The sequence below is a fragment of the Terrapene carolina genome, unplaced genomic scaffold (genome assembly GCF_002925995.2).
Source record: "Terrapene carolina triunguis isolate 2854851 unplaced genomic scaffold, T_m_triunguis-2.0 Scaffold68, whole genome shotgun sequence".
In the NCBI taxonomy this organism is placed as follows: Eukaryota; Metazoa; Chordata; order Testudines; family Emydidae; genus Terrapene; species Terrapene triunguis.
The window spans coordinates 32845100-32864514 of NW_020664419.1; the positions used below are offsets into that span (position 1 = coordinate 32845100).

Genomic DNA, 19415 nt, shown 5'->3' on the forward strand with positions numbered 1-19415 from the left:
GCCATGTCTATCCAGACTTTGCTGAATTTATTTCTAGACTGAGCCACTGCATGAGTTCCTTGCACAGACTGATCATGAACTTTGGGCGGCATAATCTGACAAACTTCATATCACTGATGTACACAGATACCCAGCGGGCATAGCTGGTACAGTCAAAAGCGAAAATTAGTAGTATCTCTAAAAGCACTGCAAGATGTATGTGCCAGTTGTTTTCACTTTCTGCTCTAATGAAACACATTGAGATGTTAAGCATTTTGATATAATCATTTCAGAATGCAAAGGTTTGGGAAGTTGCTGTTCCAAAATTGCAGAATCTGTGCAATACATCCTGTACTGGATTCTTGAGGGCATCTCTGAGCTGGGCAAGTGTCTGTTGTGAGACTTGTTGCACCATTTTCGATACTGCATTTTGACATTCCTGGAGCTTGCTGTTGGTAAGGTTTACATCACAGTCAATCTCATTGCCTTGTATCCATTTACAAAATGCTTTCCACTGTAATCTGGACAGAGCCTCCACTGTAAGCTTGTGGGCCTACATTCCACAGTTGTATGACTTGCCTTTAAGTAGACTGCTTGCTGTGTTGCTACCATACAACTGAAATTCTATGAGGATGTCTTCCAGAGCACTCTTCATACTTCTTTCCAGTTATAGCCAGAACTGTCTGTGCTATGTAGAAACCACCCATTCTCAAGACTGTTTTCTGAAATTCCTCTGGGCACCTCCCCTGAATCTCTTTAGCCTTACAACATATAGCCTCATCAAATGTCAAAACACTGTAATCTTGGCCAAGTGTCCTAGACATCTTGTTGACGTTCTTCATTACAGTGAAAACTGTATTCTTTTCAATAGCTGATGCTGGCAGCACTGGACAGTACCCAATAGATGTTACTGTTGGAATAGCAGGTAAAATAATCACATTACATTATGTAAGCGAATCATAAATTACACATATAGACAAAACAACAAGCAGAGAACATATTTAAAGTAAATTTGCCATCATGAAATCACTGTGGGATGAAATCTATGTATAATTATACACGTATTAAAGAAGAGTCATTACTTGGACTTTTTCAAGAAATCCGTGAAGGCCATTTGACATGATTTACAAAAGCACCCATAATTCTCAATTACCACTGCATAATACAACACACCAACAAATCACTGTTGGGGATTAATCCCTTCATAAAAATGTGTTAACCATTTCTGCAGACGGATGCTACATATTTCAGTTTTAGGCAGGATTTTCCATTTGGGCCCCCAGACGATAGCTTCTTTAATGGGCCTCCATTTGAGCCTATGGCCACCTGTTCTTTGTCTCACCTGTATCAGAAGACATCCTGCCTCATTCCTATTACGTCAGCCAGAAGAGTGGGTGAGCGTCAGGGTCTCATAGCAGGACCTCTATATATGCTGTTTATCAAAGATCCAGGCAGCTTTGAGAGCACATCCAAAAATTTTAACGTATTTACCTATGTTTTTTCTTGAAGCCACACTCAAATAGGGATGAGGATCATCTGCATACTTTATACGTAAGTATTAGCCGTCTCCCTGGAGAGGACTGAGCCTTTCAGGCGATCTCCTCAGCTCTTTGTTTTGTGTGCTGACAGAGTAAGATGGCAAACAGTTTCAGCAGAAACATTTTCCTGACAGATTACTTCCTGTATCATGACAGCTTATTGAGATAGTGAATACCCCTCCGTCACAGAGACTGTCAGCCCATTAATGAGATCTCAAGCTATCTCTAGCTTTTCTAAAGGGCATACCCATACTGGATGTTTGGAGAGCAGCTACTTGGTCCTCTGTGCATACCTTCACTCATCATTACACCATCACTACAATTGCAAGATCTGATACAAACGTTGGAAAAGCAGTGTTGCAGTCACACACACACACACACTCTCTCTCTCTCTCTGCCCAGGTCAAAAATGGGAAGCCAGAGCTGGGCAGTACAGGACAGCTGCTGCTCTGACTGGTGTCATGGAGCGGGCAGCCATGGTGCTCCCCCGTCTCCTGGTGCCTGGGTCTACAGCTGCTCCTCAGCTCCCAGCCCCCTTTGCCTGCCCACGCAGCCAGTAAGAGCAGCCTGGATGGGGGGACCTGGCTTCAGGGCCAGCAGAGCCCTTGGGGAGCAGAGACAAGAGGGGCGGTCTGGGGGGGCCCTCTCAGTACACAGCCCCTTGCTATCCCCCTGCCTGAATACAGCTCCTAGCTACCTTTCTCCCTGCACCCTAAGCTACCCCTTGCCCATGCATAGCCCCTAGCTACCTCTCTCCCTGCACCATGAGCACTTTTCATACTTTTTGAGCTGAGTATGCTCTTTGAGTTATAATTTTTGGTTGTGCCCCCCACCCCTCAACACAGACAGGCTGAGTGGCCTGCTGAGGTGAGTTGGGGTGGAGGGTGGTGCTCCCTTCCCGGAGCTGGCCCGAGCCCCGCCTGGCCCTGATCCCTAAAATAGAAAGTCAAACTATACCTATGCCCAAGTGCACCATGCAGCAGCTGGAGCCCTGTGCCCCGCAGGCCAGAATCCCAGAAACACACATACACCACACCACCCTGCAGCTGAAGCCCTGAGCCTCCCCGGGCCCTGGAGTTTTTATAGCATGTTGCAGGGGCTCAGAAAGAAAAAGGGTTGAGAACCCCTGCACTAGTGAACTGTTAGTGTATGGCAGCAGGGTCCACATGGACACTTAATGCGCATTAGGCTAGTGCAGGGCAGATCTACATCCTATCTTGCTGCAAACTAAGTAATCATATAGACAAGCCTTCAGTCTTCTGTGATTTCATAACTCCAGTAGTTCCTCAGTCCTCCATAAAACTCCAAAGGTAAACAGGACTTGCTTTTTTAGTAGAAAAAGCAACTCAGAAACCCTACCCCGGTATTTAATATTAATAAAAACAAATGTAAGAAAAATGTTCAGACATTCATCTATCCATAAAGATGCCCCACAGGCACAATTGCCCCACCTCCCAATTTTAGGCCACCTTTTAACATAGAAAGTATAAATCTGTGAATCTTTCCACATAAAAGGTGGAAAGATAATATTGCAGCAGCAGAAAATGAGCTTTTATAGAATTGCTGGAAAGAAGTGAATGTAAATATTGTCTACTGTATAACAAAACTGTAAAACTACTTCATTCACCACAGAGCTAAAACAAAAAGAAACTCTAATAGCGTGTTCAGTGGAAACAGCAGGAGAACTTAAACTGATTATGATTACTGGAATTGGAATTCGCTCAGATGTTCAAGCTAGCACCTTTCTTTTTCCAAAAAGGGCAAAGAATAGTTAAGTAACACAAGTGATCTGAGTCTGTGGTACGTTTTGCCCAAAGTAGCATGGTGTCCACTAATGTCATTCTGAAGCATTGGTTGTACTGATTCACCTGAAAGAAAAATATTTAATAAATCACCAGTACCGCTTCTTGCAGCAGTTATCCCATCCAAGAGGCTGAACTAGCCCAGCCTTACTTACTTATCCTGAGATCACACAGGGTCACAGCGGATAATAATGGCCACAGAGAAGAGAAGGTAGGGCAAGAAGACGGCGTTTAGCATTCTTTTTTAGGCTTTTGTCTGTATAATTGTATCCACGTAAAATGAGCTTGTCCCCTTTTCTTTCTTCAGTAACAAAGTTAAAAATCCCATAGTTGGTTCCCTTTCATTAAGATTTATTTTAGCTGAGTGCTGCGTCTAAATATGGAGTCTACTGGGAATTACATTATAGCATTTGGAAAGAAGGAAGTATTTAATAAAACCAGTTTTTATTTTTTTTTAAAAGCTACGGTAAATCTTGTCATAGAACTTTTACTACAAAAAAGTCAGTTATATTCTTCTTTAAGCACAAGAGATCCATGAGTTTGTATAGCCTGCACTAGAGCAGCCAAGAATTGTTGCTGTGCTATGGAGATGAATTCGTGTTGTTTGTTACTGTAGTACCTAGGAGCCTTAGTCATAGACCCCATTTATCAAGGTGCAGTGCAAACACAAAACAAACAGATCCCTGCCCTCATAAGGTTATAATCTAAGAATAAGATGAGACAACAGATAGATGTAGATAGATGGGGGAGTACAAGGAATTAGTGTGATAGGCAGTGATCTCTGCACATGAGCAGCCTAACCATTGTCAAGTTTTCTATAGGCATAGCAGCAAAGGAGCATTTTGAGGAGGGATTTAAAGGGTTGATGATGAGGTAGTTTTTGCAGATATTTACAGGGGAGGAGCCTTCCAAGCCTGAGGGACAGCACGTGAGAAAGCATGAAGGTGGTTGTTCGAAAATTTAGCAAGTGAGTGATGGAGGCTGGCATCATGGGCCAATTGGGAATGTGTCAGCTTGATCGGGAATGAGAGATGATAGGTAGGATGGGGTTTGACTGTGAAGGTCCTTGAAAATGAAGACAAGAAACTTATTTTTGATACAGTAGAGAAGAGGAAGCCAGTGGAGGGGTGCAAAAGAAAGCGATGGTCTAGGAAAATGATCTTAGCAGCAGCATTCTTAATGGATAAGAATCTTAATGCAGTAATCAAGATTTAAGATGATGAGAGATTGGATGAGAGTTCTGGCTGTGTAGATGGATAGACAAGTCCTTCTCTTAGATAAGATATAGACACAATCTGTGAGGACCTAGAGAAAGGGCAGAGTAAAAAATGATAGGTTATTGGTGTGAGTGAGAGGATGGTGGAGTTGTCTACAATGATTGAGAGAGGAGGTAGTGGCGAGGGCTTAGGATGGATTATTAGAAGCTGTTTTTAGCCATATTCAACTTCAGCTGGCAGCTACACATCCACAAGGAGATGTCACAGAGAGGTTGACATTTTAATATGAATAGAAGAAGACGGGTCTGGAGTAGACACACAGATTGGTGAGTTGTCTTCCTAGAGATGGTAGCTGAATTTGTGTCTGTGGATGAGATTACTCAGAGATAAATTGTAGAAGAAGAAAAAGGGACCAAGGACAGAGCTTTGTGGAACCTACACAGAAAGTTGGAGGGAGGATGAGAGGATTCCTGAAGAACACGCTGAAAGAACAATTAGAGGTAGGAGGAGGACTAAGAGAAGACAGTCACGGAAGACAAGGGACGACAATATTTCAGGAAGAAGAGTGTGGTAGATAATATCAGATGGGGCTGATGGGCCAAAGGGCATGAAGATGTAGTATTGGTTCTGAGCTTTAGCTAGGAAGAGGTCATTAGAGGTTTTAGCAGGAGTGGTTTCAGTGGTGTGAAAAAGGCATAAGCTGGATTGGAACAGGGTCTAGGATGCAGCTGAAGTAGAGGAACTCCAGACAGTGACTGTAGATAGCACATTCAAACGAACTTAGAGACAAAAGGGAGATGGGTAGTTGGAGAGACAAATGGGGTTAAGAGGGTTTTTTTAAAGAAGGGAGAGACTTAAGTATGCTTGTATTGTCAGGAAAAAGAGTTAGATGTGAGGGAGAGGGATTAAGGAAAAGAGTGAGGGGGTGAGAGTAGGTGTGGAGGAGATCAGGTGATGGGATGGGGTCACTGGGGCAAGTGAAGGGATTAGAGGAAAAGCGCAGACAATAAACTTCTCTGTCTGTGCTGGGAGAAAGGCAAGAATTGTAGGATGTAATGGTATGTGTGCAGTTTCATTTCATGAACTTTGAGTTTTCTTCCTTGCAGGTTACAAAGCTTTTGAAGAATTACAGATCACATTCTACATTGCTTGCGTTGCCATCTAAACTGTTTTATCATAAAGAGCTGGAAGTTTGTGCAGACACTTCAGTAGTAACTTCTTTGTTGGGTTGGGAAAAATTACCGAGGAAGGGGTTTCCACTAATTTTTCATGGCATGAGGGTATGTAAAATATTCTTACTAAAATGGGGTTGGGGAATTAAGGAAGATTTGATAGGTGGGAGACTCTTCTCTAGTAACATAAATTTCATGTGGTTGGAAGTGCAGTAATTGGAGAAGGACTTGTTTGTTTTTCCTCAATCTAATTCTAGACCATGTAGATACATTTAATCAAGTTAGCCAACACTGCTGTATAATTTGACTCCTTTCCAAACCAACTCCTAAGTATTAAGAAGATAATCAGCAGGTATTCATCACTACATTTGCAACAACTCTCAATATATGATCTTAATTTTCTTCTCTCCTCATGCAGGGCAGTGAAACACGTGAAGGACACAACCCCTCTTGGTTTAATCCTACAGAAGCAGTTCAAGTAATGCGTTATTGTTGCCTTCTTGCGAAACACATTAACAATGCAGTGTCGGTGACTGATATTGGGGTGATTACACCATATCGTAAACAGGTCTGATTCGGATGCTTATAAATGATAAGTTTCTGTATTTAAACTCATATTTTTGATTCACTACTAGTGCTGTTTATTGCAAGAAAATATTGCTAACTTTGGACTACTTTTCTAGCCGCATTATATATTGTACTGTCAATCATATTTAATATTTCTATTAAACTATCTGATAAAAAGCTAGTAGTAATGAAAAAAAGACGCATTCTGCTCCTCTCCCTCTCATTAAAGTCCCCAGATCCATCACAGTTGGTCTTCTGCCTACTTACAGAAGCAGTTGAGAAAACTGTGGAGAGACTGGATAGTAACTAAATACACACCAAGAAATTTTGTAATGTTGAAATTCTTGAGAGCTATATTAATGTGATGAAAAGGCCAAGAAGTGTGAACTAATTTGAAACTGAAAAAATATCAGTTGCAGGTTAAAATGTTGAGATTCACTTTGTCCATAGTCAACTAATCACACCTAAACTGTGTTATTGGGTACTTTACCTATTAGGTTGGCAACAGGTATGACACTCTCCCATGTTAACTTTGTACTTTATCTAGAAGCTCTTGTTAATCATTCCCAGTTAGAACATTTGCTCTCAATCCAGATGCAAACGCTTTGAGAGGTATACAATTTTGTACATTAGGTTCTATTTTTGATACACTTTGTATGAAAGATACTAGTTATTTCATCTAAAAACAAATTCCTTCAAATATTTTTGTTTTATAGGTAGAAAAAATTAGGTTTCTTCTGCGAAATGTTGATTTGATGGATATTAAAGTTGGTTCTGTAGAGGAGTTTCAAGGGCAGGAGTACTTGGTGATCATCATATCGACAGTATGTAAAAATGCAATTTTTTTTATACAACAGTAATCATTTTAAAAGGCAACGTATTTTTATCTACCACTTATGTATCACAGCACCTAAGATACTACTTCCTTTTCTAAGTACAGGCAAATACTGTAGTATGTCAGATATTATTTTGTAGTAGTTGGTAAATATTTACGTTTATATTGTAACAATTGTTTCTTCCATTTTAGTCACAAGGTTTATTTTATACAAGGGTATGACTTTACTTCAAACTTAGAATGCATTTAAACTGGGGGATTAAATTGGGGGATTGAATATTGTGTAGATTTAAGCTAGTAACTATAGAGGAGAAAACTTTTAATCACTATGATAATGAACCTGTCTACAGCTATTTGATTTATATGAAAGTTAACATTCAGCCCACTTCTTAATGAGAGTCACTGCCTCATTTGATACTTTTCCTGGTAGTCTCTCCAAAAGCACCAACACCAAACATGCATGGAGACTGAACTATCTTATCACCTCGTAAATTTGTAGGCTTGGCAGAATTTGATTTTTATTTATATAGTTTTGATGGATAATCTGTTTATTTTTAAGCATTTTTTAAAATTTTTATGAACTTTAAATTTCAGAGTTGCAGAAAATTATGAGGGGGTCAGACAATAATTATTTAATGACCGTAAATTTTGAGATTCAGAAAGTTAAAGCCTCGTAACCATTAAAACCAAATTTCAGTATCGTATGTCAAAATATACAAACTAAATAGCCTTAAATCAAACTCTAATTTCTCAAGCAGCATTTTTCTTGCTTTACCGAGCTGTGAATTTCGATTATGGATGGAAATACTTTTTCACTGGTTTCTGTATGGTGAAATTGACATGTACCAACATTTACAGATAAAAATCTAATGCTTCCAAGCCACATTACTTGTATTGTGATAGTACTTATCTTGATCTTAGCTCCATTACCATAGTATGAGTGCCTCACAGTCTTTAACGTATTTATCCTCACAACACACCTGTGAGGATACTGAGGTACAGAGATAAGTGACTTGCCCTGAGTTACACAGAAAGTCTGGTAGAGCAGGTATTTGAAGCTAGCTCTTGAGTTCCATGCTAGCACCCTAACCATGAGGTCCCATTGAGCTTGGGTGCATGCGCACGCACACACAAGTGAAGATGGTCTCTGCCCCAAAGAGTTCCTAATCTAAACAGGAGACAATAGGTGGATATAACATACAGGGAGAGTACAAGGGAACAATGTGAAGTGTAATAAGTTGTGGTCCCAGAGTACCAGTTGTCTGTAGAAGGTGGTCCCTCCATGTTAGGTTTGAGGCATCTCTGGGCATTGTAAGAAAGCATGCAATACTATTCCATATACAAATACTGTAGCTTAGTCTGTGGGTCAATCAAGTAGAACTTCTCCTGAACATTACCTACTTTCACCAATAAAATTAAATAATGTACTAAGATGGTGCTCTTCATTAAGATGTGTACTACTAATTTCTCATGAATTAGGATTGACACCCCTGATTGCTGCTTCACTGGGACCACTTTACACACCATTCTCCTTGAGCAGTCTCATCTGGAGAACTTGGCTTGTGTAGGGATATCTAGAGTGGCAACATAGTTGGCGGGGTGAAGTTGTACTTCTTATATGCTTACTCTGATCCATCCTTACTACAGTAGAAAAGAAAACAAATTATGACTGCAGTACATTTTGGTGAGTTTCCTTCTCACTTATTGACTGTTGCTTTGTCTATTAATTTTAGGTACGATCAAATGAGGGCTCATTTGATGATGATAGATACTACTTGGGATTCCTCTCTAATGCAAAACGATTTAATGTGGCAATTACCAGACCAAAGGCTTTGCTTATTCTGGTGGGAAATCCTCATGTTCTTGTAAAAGTAAGGTGGTGTTGTGTTTGTTTTTCCCCTGTTTTTAAAAAAAACAGAAGTGTGTGCAGTAATTGTATGGTATTTTGGAGCTATGAGTTGTTTTCAGTTTTTGTGTACTTGGTGTGAAAAACAATGCTTCTTCATTCTCCTTTGTATGAAACTTTTTTTCAAAACAGTGTTGAACGCTGCTTTCTTCTTCTTTGAGTGATTGATTGCTCATGTGTATTCCACAATAGGTGTGCGTGCTTGCCACATGCACTGGTGCTGGAAGTTTTTCCCCTAGCAGTACCCGTAGGGGGGAGCACCCCCTGCGACTCCTGAGTGGCACCTGCCTGGTGCGGTATAAGGGGAGCTGCGCGCTCCCCCAACCCTCAGTGGCATCGAGCGTCGTGGCCGGCCCAGTGGGCACCGTGGCCGCCGGCGCAGCGCCCGGTGGGGACTCGCTCGCTGGCCGGAGCGTCGGAAGCACTGTTGGCTTCCATCCCTAGACCGCCAAGAAAGGAGTCGGTGGGACTCGTGTCCTCGGCACCCCAACTGGAGTCCGACCAGGTGGTGGATCCTCCGGTGCCAGCCGACACCCAAAGCACCGCACCGGCCTCCTCGCCCTATCTGGAGGAGCTGATTGCAGCCCCGCAGGAGGACTACTGGGCCCACCAAGACCTCTTAAAAAGGGTGGCAGCGAGCCTCCAACTTCAGGAAGAGGAGATGGAGGAGCCCTCAGACACCCTCTTCAATGTGCTGTCCCCTTCGGCACCGGGCAGGGTGGCCTTGCCGCTCCATGAAGGGGTGGCAAGAATTTCAAATGCCCTGTGGCAAACACCAGCCTTGTTGGCACCCATCTCTAAGAAGTCGGAACGCAAGTACTTTGTACCCACTAAGGGGCACAAGTATTTGTATAGCCACCTGGCGCCCAACTCCTTGGTGGTCGAGTCGGTCAACCACAGGGAACGACGGGCAGCCAGCCCCGATCCCTAAGAACATAGACTCTCGGAGGCTTGATACGTTCGGGAGAAAAGTTTATTTGTCATCAAGCTTCCAGGTTAGAGTAGCAAACCATCAGGCTCTCCTGGGTTGCTACGAGTTTAATCTCTGGGGATCCCTCCCCAGGTTGAGGACTCCCTCCGGGAGCACGATAGAAAGGAGTTTAAGGAGCTTGTGGAGGAAGGGGCAGCGGCCGCGAGAGCATCCCTGCAAGCTGCTTCGGATGCAGCGGACACGGCCACACAGTCCATGGCCTCAGCGGTGTCGATGAGACGGGCATCATGGTTCCTGCTCTCTGGGCTATCCAGCGAAGCGCAGTCGTCAGTGCAGGATCTCCCTTTCGATGGGAAGGCTCTGTTTGCTGAAGAAACAGACACAAGGCTGCACGGCATGAAAGACTCCCGTACGACCCTCCAGACCTTGGGCCTCTATGTCCCTGCTCTGGCAAAACTCAAGTTCAAGCCGCAGCAGGCTCCCACCCAGGCCGCCCTCCCGAAGTATGAGGCTGCCCATGAGAGGCAGCGGGACTATAGAAAACGCCGGCAAAGGCAGTCTCGGCCTGCCCCCCAGCCTGGGTCCTCTAAGGACAAGCAGGCGCGTAAAAGGCGGTTTTGACGGGATACTCGGGGGTACTCTGCCAGTTCTCAGCAGGGATCCACCCCCAATAAAGCTCCCTTTTTCCAATCGGTTGTGTGCTTTCCTCCTGGAATGGTCAGGCTCACCTCAGACCGATGGGTCCTCAAAACCATCTCCCAAAGTTACATCCTTCAGTTTACCTTCTCCGCGCCCAACCCGTACCTCTTGGGGGACCCATCGCACGAGGTTCTGCTTGAGCAGGAGGTCGGGCGGCTCCCGGAACTAGGAGTGATAGAGGCGGTGCCCAAGGAGTTCCTGGGCAAGGGGTATTATTCACGGTATTTCCTTATCCCGAAGGCCAAAGGGGGGCTCGGGCCCATCATGGACCTGCAAGGCCTGAACCAGGACATGGTGAAACTCAAGTTCCGCATGGGTTCCCTGGCCTCTATCATCCCCTCCCTGAATCCCAGGGACTGGTACGCTGCCCTCGAACTACAGGACGCGTACTTCCACATCCATGTATTCGAAGGACACAGGTGCTCCCTCTGTTTCGTGGGGGACAGAATCACTACCAATTCACAGTCCTCCCGTTTGGTCTGTCCACTGCCCCCAGGGTCTTTACAAAGTGCATGTCAGTGGTAGCGGCCTACCTCAGGCGCCGGGGGGGTCCAGATATTCCCCTATCTGGACGACTGGCTGGTCAAGGGCACCTCCCAATCGCAGGTGGGGGATCATGTGGCACTCCTCCTGTCCACATGCACTGCCCTGGGCCTGTTGGTAAACACCAAGTCCGTGTTAGTCCTGGTCCAACACATAGAGTTTATCGGGGCAGTCCTGGACGCAACGTCGGCCAGGGCCCCTCTCCCCCCAGACAGGTTTGAGACCCTGAAAGGGCTCATCGACTCGGTCGCAATGTTCCTGGTAACGACAGCCAGGGCTTGCCTGCAACTGCTAGGTTACATGTCGGCATACACGTATGTGGTCCGCCATGCCAGACTCCGAATGAGGCCCCTCCAGCTCTGGCTGGCCTCGCAGTTCTCCCAGGCCACGGACAGAATGGACAAGATCCTCACCGTGCTGAACTCGGTGATCATCTCCCTGCGGTGGCGGTCCACACCAAGCAACATGCTCCAATGGGTCCCGTTCAGGGACAGAGCCCCGTAGTTGGAGCTGGTGTCCGATGCATCGGACCTGGGCTGGGGGGCCCCTGTGGGGAATTTTCAGACCCAAGGCCTTGGTCTCTGCAAGACCTGACCCTTCACATAAACATCAAGGAACTCAGGGCACGACTGGCGTATATGGCCTTCCGCTCGCACCTGAATGGCAAGGTCGTCAGGGTCCTCATGGACAACACGGCCTCAATGTTCTATATCAAAAGGTAAGGCAGGGCCCGATCCTCTGCCCCGAAGCCCTCAGTCTGTGGGACTTCTGTATAGCCCACGACATCCACCTAAAAGCCCTTCACTTGCCGGGCGTCCAGAACATGAGGGCGGATCGCCTGAGCAGAGACTTTTCCTCTCAGCATGAGTGGTCTCTACACCCGGAAGTGGTCCACCAGCTCTTCCGAAGGTGGGGAACTCCCCAGGTGGACCTATTCACGACCCGGCAGAACCGACAATGCCCCCAGTTCTGCTCCATGGGGGGCCTAGGGAAGGGTGCTATCTCCGATGCCTTTATCCTGTCCTGGTCAGGCCAGGACTACGCCTTTTTCCCCCATTCCCTCTGATCAGCAGAGTCCTGGAGAAAATAAAGACGGACTCTGGCTTTCTACCTTTCTACCTCGAGCGGACCAAGTCGTTCAGAAAGTCCTCGCAACTGTTCGTCCCCTCGGCTGAGCACACAAGAGGCCAGCTGATTTCCACTCAGCGGCTTTCCAACTAGATCACTTTGTGCATCCGCTCCTGTTATGAGCTGGCGGGTGTCCCCCCACTGCCCATTGTGAGGGCACACTTGACCCGGGCGCAGGCCTCGTCGGCTGCCTTCGTGGCCCACGTCCCTATACAGGACATTTGTAGGGCCGCCACGTGGTCTTCGGTTCACACGTTCACCTCGCACTATGCGATAGTCTCCCAAAGCAGGGATGACGCCAGGTTCAGCAGGGCGGTACTCCGTCCCGAGAACTTGTGAACTTCTACCCACCTCCAGAAGGTATAGCTTGCAATCACCTATTGTGGAATACACATGAGCAATCACTTGAAGAAGAAAAGACAGTTACCTTTTCGTAACTGGTGTTCTTCGAGATGTGTTGCTCGTGTCTGTTCCACATCCCGCCCTCCTTCCCCTCTGCCAGAGTTGTCTGGCAAGAACAAACTGAGGGTGGGGGGAGCGCGCAGCTCCCCTTATACCACGCCAGGCAGGCGCCACTCCAGGGGTTGCGGGGGGTTCTTCCCCCCTACGGGTACTGCTAGGGGAAAAACTTCCGGCACCAGTGCACATGGCGAGTACGCACACCTATTGTGGAATAGACATGAGCAACACATCTTGAAGAACACCAGTTACGAAAAGTTAACTGTCTTTTTTAGTGTAGTTCTGCTTTGAAAAGTGGTTAAAATGGTATCTTCTAACCTAACATATACCTGTCCCTATGCATAGCTGGCACCTTATCTCTTGACTTTAGTGACTTGTCACTAAAAGTCAAGTCATACATTTTGTTTACTCATGTTAGCTGCATTATCTCTGCAGTGCTAGGTTTGTGAGCTGGATTCTCTTTTAGCATATGTATTAGTAGATTTCATAATTGTTTTAATTGTGGAGCCAAATTCTGCTCTCATGTGCAGAAGCTCCATTGGATGTTGCTTTCAATGGGGTTGCACAGATGTAAAATAAAGTCAGAATTTGGCCTGTATGATCTCCTACTGATGGTGGTGATGCACAAATGTGAAAGAATCTGGCCTGACTTTCAGATCCCAGAGGGAGTTTGGAGGATGGGCAGTTGTGGGAGGGGAGAGTTTTTATTTGTAAATTTCACCTAGAAACCAGAGATGCCTCCAAGGTGGAACCTTGGCATACTGTTTCTAGTTTCCTGTATTTTTTTTTTCAGTGCACAGCCATCTCCTTTATTTAAATTTGTATCCCTATCTGTGAGTAAAGGGACAGTTGGAGAAAGAAAAATATTGCATATAAATTCAACTTCTCAACTTGTGGCTTCAGTTGCGCTGGGACTTTGTATATGTTAGTACTACAGCTATTGACTTCCATGTCCTAAGAAATATAATGGGCATTGTCATCCACAATGTCAAAATACTTTCAGGTATCACTTACAAGTCTTTAGAATATTTAGCTTTTTGTCCATGTCTTCTGCATCTCTAAAGGACCTAAGAGTAAGCAAATATGTAGAAGTAGGACAGTCAGAATTTTCCTTAGTCTAAGCCATCCTATTGACGATCTTCCCTACCCTATAGGGACACTCTAGGTATGTTTAGATTAGGGTGACCAGACAGCAAATGTGAAAAATCGGGACGGGGGTGGGGGTAATAGGAGCCATAAGAAAAAGACCCAAAAATCATGACTGTCCCTATAAAATCGGTACATCTGGTCACCCTACTTTAGATGGAGAAAATTAGTTTGAAGCATCATTCTTTAAGTTACCGTCCTCAGCCTTACCTGGAAATGAAAGTGTTTTAGTCTCTCCTCTGATCTTGGTCAATATGAATTTATAATTTAGAAATCAATCTTCCCAAAAGAAGCCCTAAGAGTCCTTGGATTATTTTGGGAATACTAAGCCTAAAGGGAATCTAACAAGGTATTAACAATGTATCCAAATCAATCTAAACATCATGATTGTTACCTAAAAATACTGCTTTGTAAATCCATGTTGACCAAGATGAGAGGATGGAGCAAAACACTTTCATTTCCAGGTAAGGAAATGGGGGGGACTACAGCTAATAAGCATTCTGTGTATTTAGAATCACCACCTGCCTGTGTGTATTAGCTTTATCATTTATAATGGATCAAAAAGATAAGGTTAGTGTGCCTTTCCAGAATGCAGGGTTCAGAAACGTCTCATACTTTTAGGAGCACATACTAATCTATCTGTAGAGAATGTAAATTCCAGCTAAATGCAGCAACATTATTTAATTACCTTTTGTTAACCAGTCTGCAGGTTCTATTTTTTGACAAATACTTTATTCAAATACATTTAGGTCTCCTGTACTCTTGCATCACCTGTTAATACTCTCTTAAATACACAAATGAATTCAAAATGTGCTACTGTGTTTAAACATAACTTTTTTTTTTTTTGGGGTAGGATCCCTGTTTCAGTGCTCTTTTGGAATACAGCCTAGCAAATGGAGTTTATGTAGGTTGCGATTTGCCTTCTGAATTGAAATCTCTGCAACAGTAAGTGCCTGCCTTTTCAGTATGCTTAGGTGTGGGGGCAACTTATTGTGTGTGTTTCTAAACAGATACAGTCTCTAATAAGGGTCTGACAAATACAGGAACATCTGTTTCCATATTCAAAAGGTGTGGTTACTGAGATATGATTAAGGATATGAAACCAAAGCGTTTCTTTTCCCATAGGTGTTAATTACCAAATTCTAGGTTATATAGACTATTGTAATTTATCAAAATTGTGCACATGTAATTGGGGGACTAGATTTTTTTTTTTTTAAGTTTTTCTTCCGTCATTAAGCATGGCCTTTGGAGACCTACAAATAGGAAAAAGTACATCCAAAAATTGTAAGTGAACCAAGGCCCTTATATTCCAATGAGTGCCTAAAAAGCACATAAATAGAGCTTTGTGTATCAAAACAAATAGGCTGACTGCTTGTTGAGCATTTACACCAATAACTTAAAAATCTGATTTGAAAATCTATTTCTAAGGTTTCTAAGATGATAGCAACTTAACTAAGGGAGAACAGTTTTTAGAGAATGTGATTTAAGCTAACTGAGCCCCTTTTAAGCAAGATACTAGATTTACTACACAGGAATTAACTTTTTATCTAAACCAGCACTTTTTTCTTATTCACAGGAGGGTGGTTGGATCTGCTTCACCATTTGTAATTATTTTTCCCCTCACTTTTTAACTTTAATCCATAGATACGACTAGCTTCCAGTGCTCGGGGCATGACCAGAAGACTTTTCCATTTGAAAGTGAATGTGTGATAAGCATTTGATTCAAAACAGAAGCTCAGGACCTCTAGTTTCAGCATTGTTTTCTAAATAGTTTGTATTCCTAAACTTAAGGGGATTTTTTTACTTTAACTACAAACAACTTCAAGTTCAAAATCCTATATGTCAAGGTAAAGTTGCTGTACCAACTTAAGTCTTAACTGTTGTACCAAAACAGTATAAATACCTAAAGTTTATGCGTACTGTAATGTACCATTACCCTTTTGGCTTCTCAAAACAGAAGCTAAAAAGAACCAGGAACTAATGTTGAATTTTCCCCATCTTCTGTTTAATTTTGTAACTGTAATCTTCTACAATTTTGTAATGTCTCTTATTCATTGCCCTGCAAATCCTCTGAGTTCATATAGTATCAGTTTCTGTTCAGACCCAGGCAAGTATTTCAATCCAGGCTTCTGACAAAGCTTTATAGCAAAAGAATAGTTTTTACAGTGTTTCGAGCATTTCTGTTTCTTCTTCTTCCCCTCTCTTTAGTCTCTGGCATTTTTCTCTGACGAAAGCTATTGTTTCCAAAAGGCTTTTTTCCTTGCTCTCACCTGTTGTAACAAATCTGTAGCTTCTGAGGGTGACTTAGCCTCTTTGGGCTGAACTGCCACAAAAACCTATAATAAAGCTACCATATTTATGAAACTCATAGCTTGTGCTGCACTTGGGCTTTGTCCGGGTTCTCATATTAGCGAGAGAAAGGAAGTGGTGACAAGGCATTACATTTTAGGCAACGTCTAACTTTTTTTTTTTTTAAATGCAGCCAATAATCCCATGCAAGCAGATAACCTAGATGGTTTCTAGTGCACTTTCACAGAAAGGATCAGCTTAATGATTTGGGACTAGGAAATTAGAATTTAGTTTGGAAGATGTCATCTAAAGATTACAAGGGTTACTTAGAGATAAAAGTCAGACACTCTACAGTAAAGGTAGAAAAACACTGCAGCAATTACTCCAACAAACAAACTTTAATTTTTTGTTTTGGAAAAACAATGTTCAGCAAATCCATCCCTATGAGAATGGCCTGCATTAAGTATTCTCTTTACATGAAAAATATGAGAACATACATATGGCTTATTTTCCTGTATAAGTGAGATAAAGGGTGTTTAGAAATTTACTGACTAATGTTTAAATAATAAAGCATAGTGTACAAAAATAACCTCAACTGTAGCGATCTAGTAATTTTTATGAAAACTTGGTGCATCTGTTTGAAGATTAAGAAATACTGCAAGCAACAATATGATCTTGGGGTTCTGACTGCCTATATATATATATATATATATGGGGGGGGTGTACATACACACACACACACACCTTAAGCAAATGTTTTGATTAAAGGTATTCCCATAACAATGAGTAGAAGGCTTATAGTCACTTCAGTGTTTTCTTTAAAAAAAATTTTGAACCAGCAAAACTTGTGGGTTGTTTTATTTTTGTTTCCCAGCAAACGACTGACAGTCTTGCTACAATAGATCTGATCAGTGGTTCATGAAGTCTGATAGCCTTTTACAAGGTAGTGACCTATATGTCATGCTTTTCAATATAATACGTTAGGGAAAAATCTGAAATTCATATAAGGTTAAAGCCACAAGGGACAAGTTATCTTTCAGTCTGACCACCTGCATAAAATAGGCCACAGAATTTCACCCACTAATTCCTGCATCCATCCCAGTAACTCTTGGCTAAACTAGAGCATAGCATGTAGACACAGTTTTTGATTTTTAAGGTTTCATAAATAACCTTTGTGATCAATTAGTCTGACTTACATAACACAGGCCATAGGATTTCCCTGTAATAATTCTGGCTTGAAGTTCAATAGCTGTGATTGAACTAGAGCACGTTTTCTAGAAAAACATCCAATCTTGATTTTAAAATCTGCAGTGACGGGGAATCTACCACAACCCCTGGTGGGATGTTCCAATGATTAATTACCCTGACTGTTAAAAATGTGCACCTTATTTCTAGTCTGAATGTGTCTAGCTTGAACTTGCAGTCACCAGTGGATCTTGTCATACCTTGGTCAGCTAGATTAAAGAGCGATCTGTTACCAAATGTCTGTTCTCCCATGTAGGTACTTGCAGACTGTGAGCAAGTCTCCCCCTTTGATAAGCTAAATAGATTGAGCTCCTGGAGTCTCACTATAAGGCATGTTTTTCAATCCTGCAGTCATTCTTGTACCTCTTCTCTGAATCCTCTTCAAATTTTCAAAATCCTTATTGAAAAGTGGTCACCAGAACTGGACACAATTCCAGTAGCAGTTGCACCAGTGCCAAATACAGAGATAATATAACCTCCCTACTTCTACTCTATATTCTGTTTATACATCCCACGATCACATTAGCCTTTTTGGCCACAGCATCACACTGGGAGATCATGTTCAGCAGATTATCCACCACATCACCCAAGTCTTTTTGAGAGTCACTGCTTCCCAAGATAGTCTCCTATGCTGTAAGTACGACCTAAATTATTTGTTCCTAGATGTATAACCTTACATTTGTCATATTGAAATGCACATTGCTTGCTTGAGCCCATCTTACCAAGTGATCCAGATTGCTCTATATCAGTGACCTGTCCTCTTCATTATTTAACATCTTCCAATTTGTGTCCATCTGCAAATTTTTTTAGTAATTGTTTTTTTCCCCCAAGTCATTGATAAAAAGATTAAATACCATAGGGCCAAGAATCAATTCTCAGAGGACCCCACTAGAACCATAGCCATTTGTTAATTACCTGTTTTAAATACACCTTGAAACCTACCTATCACTTAACCAGTTTTTAATCCATTTATTCTTCTTCGAGTGATGCCCCCTATTGTATTCCACTGAGGGATTATGCAAGCATGCCATGCCTGCGGAGCTGGAGAATTTGAAAGTAGTAGTGTCCATTGATCCACGCATGCACTCTTGCTTTGCCTTATGGTTTTGTCCAAGGTAATAAAGAATAGGGTGAACTGACTGCGCCTCCAGTTCCTTCTCACCGCTGCATAGTCTGAGTTGGAGCTGCTAGTGTCCTCTCATCTTTGATGCACTTTTAAAAGCAAACAAGTTTAGAAATTCTATATATAGCTAATTTTAGTCTACTGTTGTTGCTGTTTTGTCATAGTCTAGTTTTTAGTAGTAGTTTTAGTAGGATTTGGACTTTGGGGGAATCTGTTTTCCAATTCTCCCCCTTCCCCCAGCACCCACACGCAGGTACTGGATTATGATGAAGATGCCAAGTTTAAAGATCTGTGCCTCCTGCCCAAGTTCATTCTCAGTCAGTGACAAGCACCAACGCTGCCTCTACTGCTTGGAAGAAGCCCACATTTCATCCAGGTGCAGTATCTGCCAGTCCTTCCCAAGCCGTACCCAGGAAGGCCAGGATCTTCACCTCTAGAAGCACCTCATGGAGGTTGCCATGAGTCTGAAGTCAAAACCAAGACAGGGAACACTCCTCTGCCCCCGCCCACCCCCATACATTGGCCTGTGGAACTCAGGAGTGCGCCTCTGGCTGCAGAGCTCAATTCCAGCTCCAGTGGTACTGCAACTACAGACCCAGTGCTGGAGCTAGCTGGGAGGCAAGGAAGCATGCACATAAGCACAGCAGTAAGTCTTCCTCCAAGCCAAAGGATGATATGCCTTCCATGAGTTCCAGCCACAGAGAAGTGGCAGTGTTCCAAGGCACACAAGCATGACAAAAAATTGCGCAGACCAACATCCGCTGGTACCAAGCCGCGCACACTTTCAGGGTCAGCCTCCATTAAGATGAGGGGATCTGCTGGTTCGGGGACAGTTC

General features: G+C 43.2%; 1 protein-coding gene across 1 annotated transcript in view; it reads left to right on the forward strand.

Annotated features, from left to right (window-relative positions):
- The window catches only part of MOV10L1 (Mov10 like RISC complex RNA helicase 1), a 79883-nt gene extending 65012 nt beyond the window's left edge, over positions 1 to 14871 (forward strand). Inside the window, exons 21-25 of the mRNA XM_029910835.1 lie at positions 5643 to 5816; positions 6127 to 6276; positions 6992 to 7099; positions 8844 to 8981; positions 14776 to 14871. Of these exons, the coding sequence (XP_029766695.1) occupies positions 5643 to 5816; positions 6127 to 6276; positions 6992 to 7099; positions 8844 to 8981; positions 14776 to 14871 (666 nt within the window). The remainder of the gene's footprint in view (positions 1 to 5642; positions 5817 to 6126; positions 6277 to 6991; positions 7100 to 8843; positions 8982 to 14775) is intronic.
- Positions 14872 to 19415: the final 4544 nt, after the last annotated feature.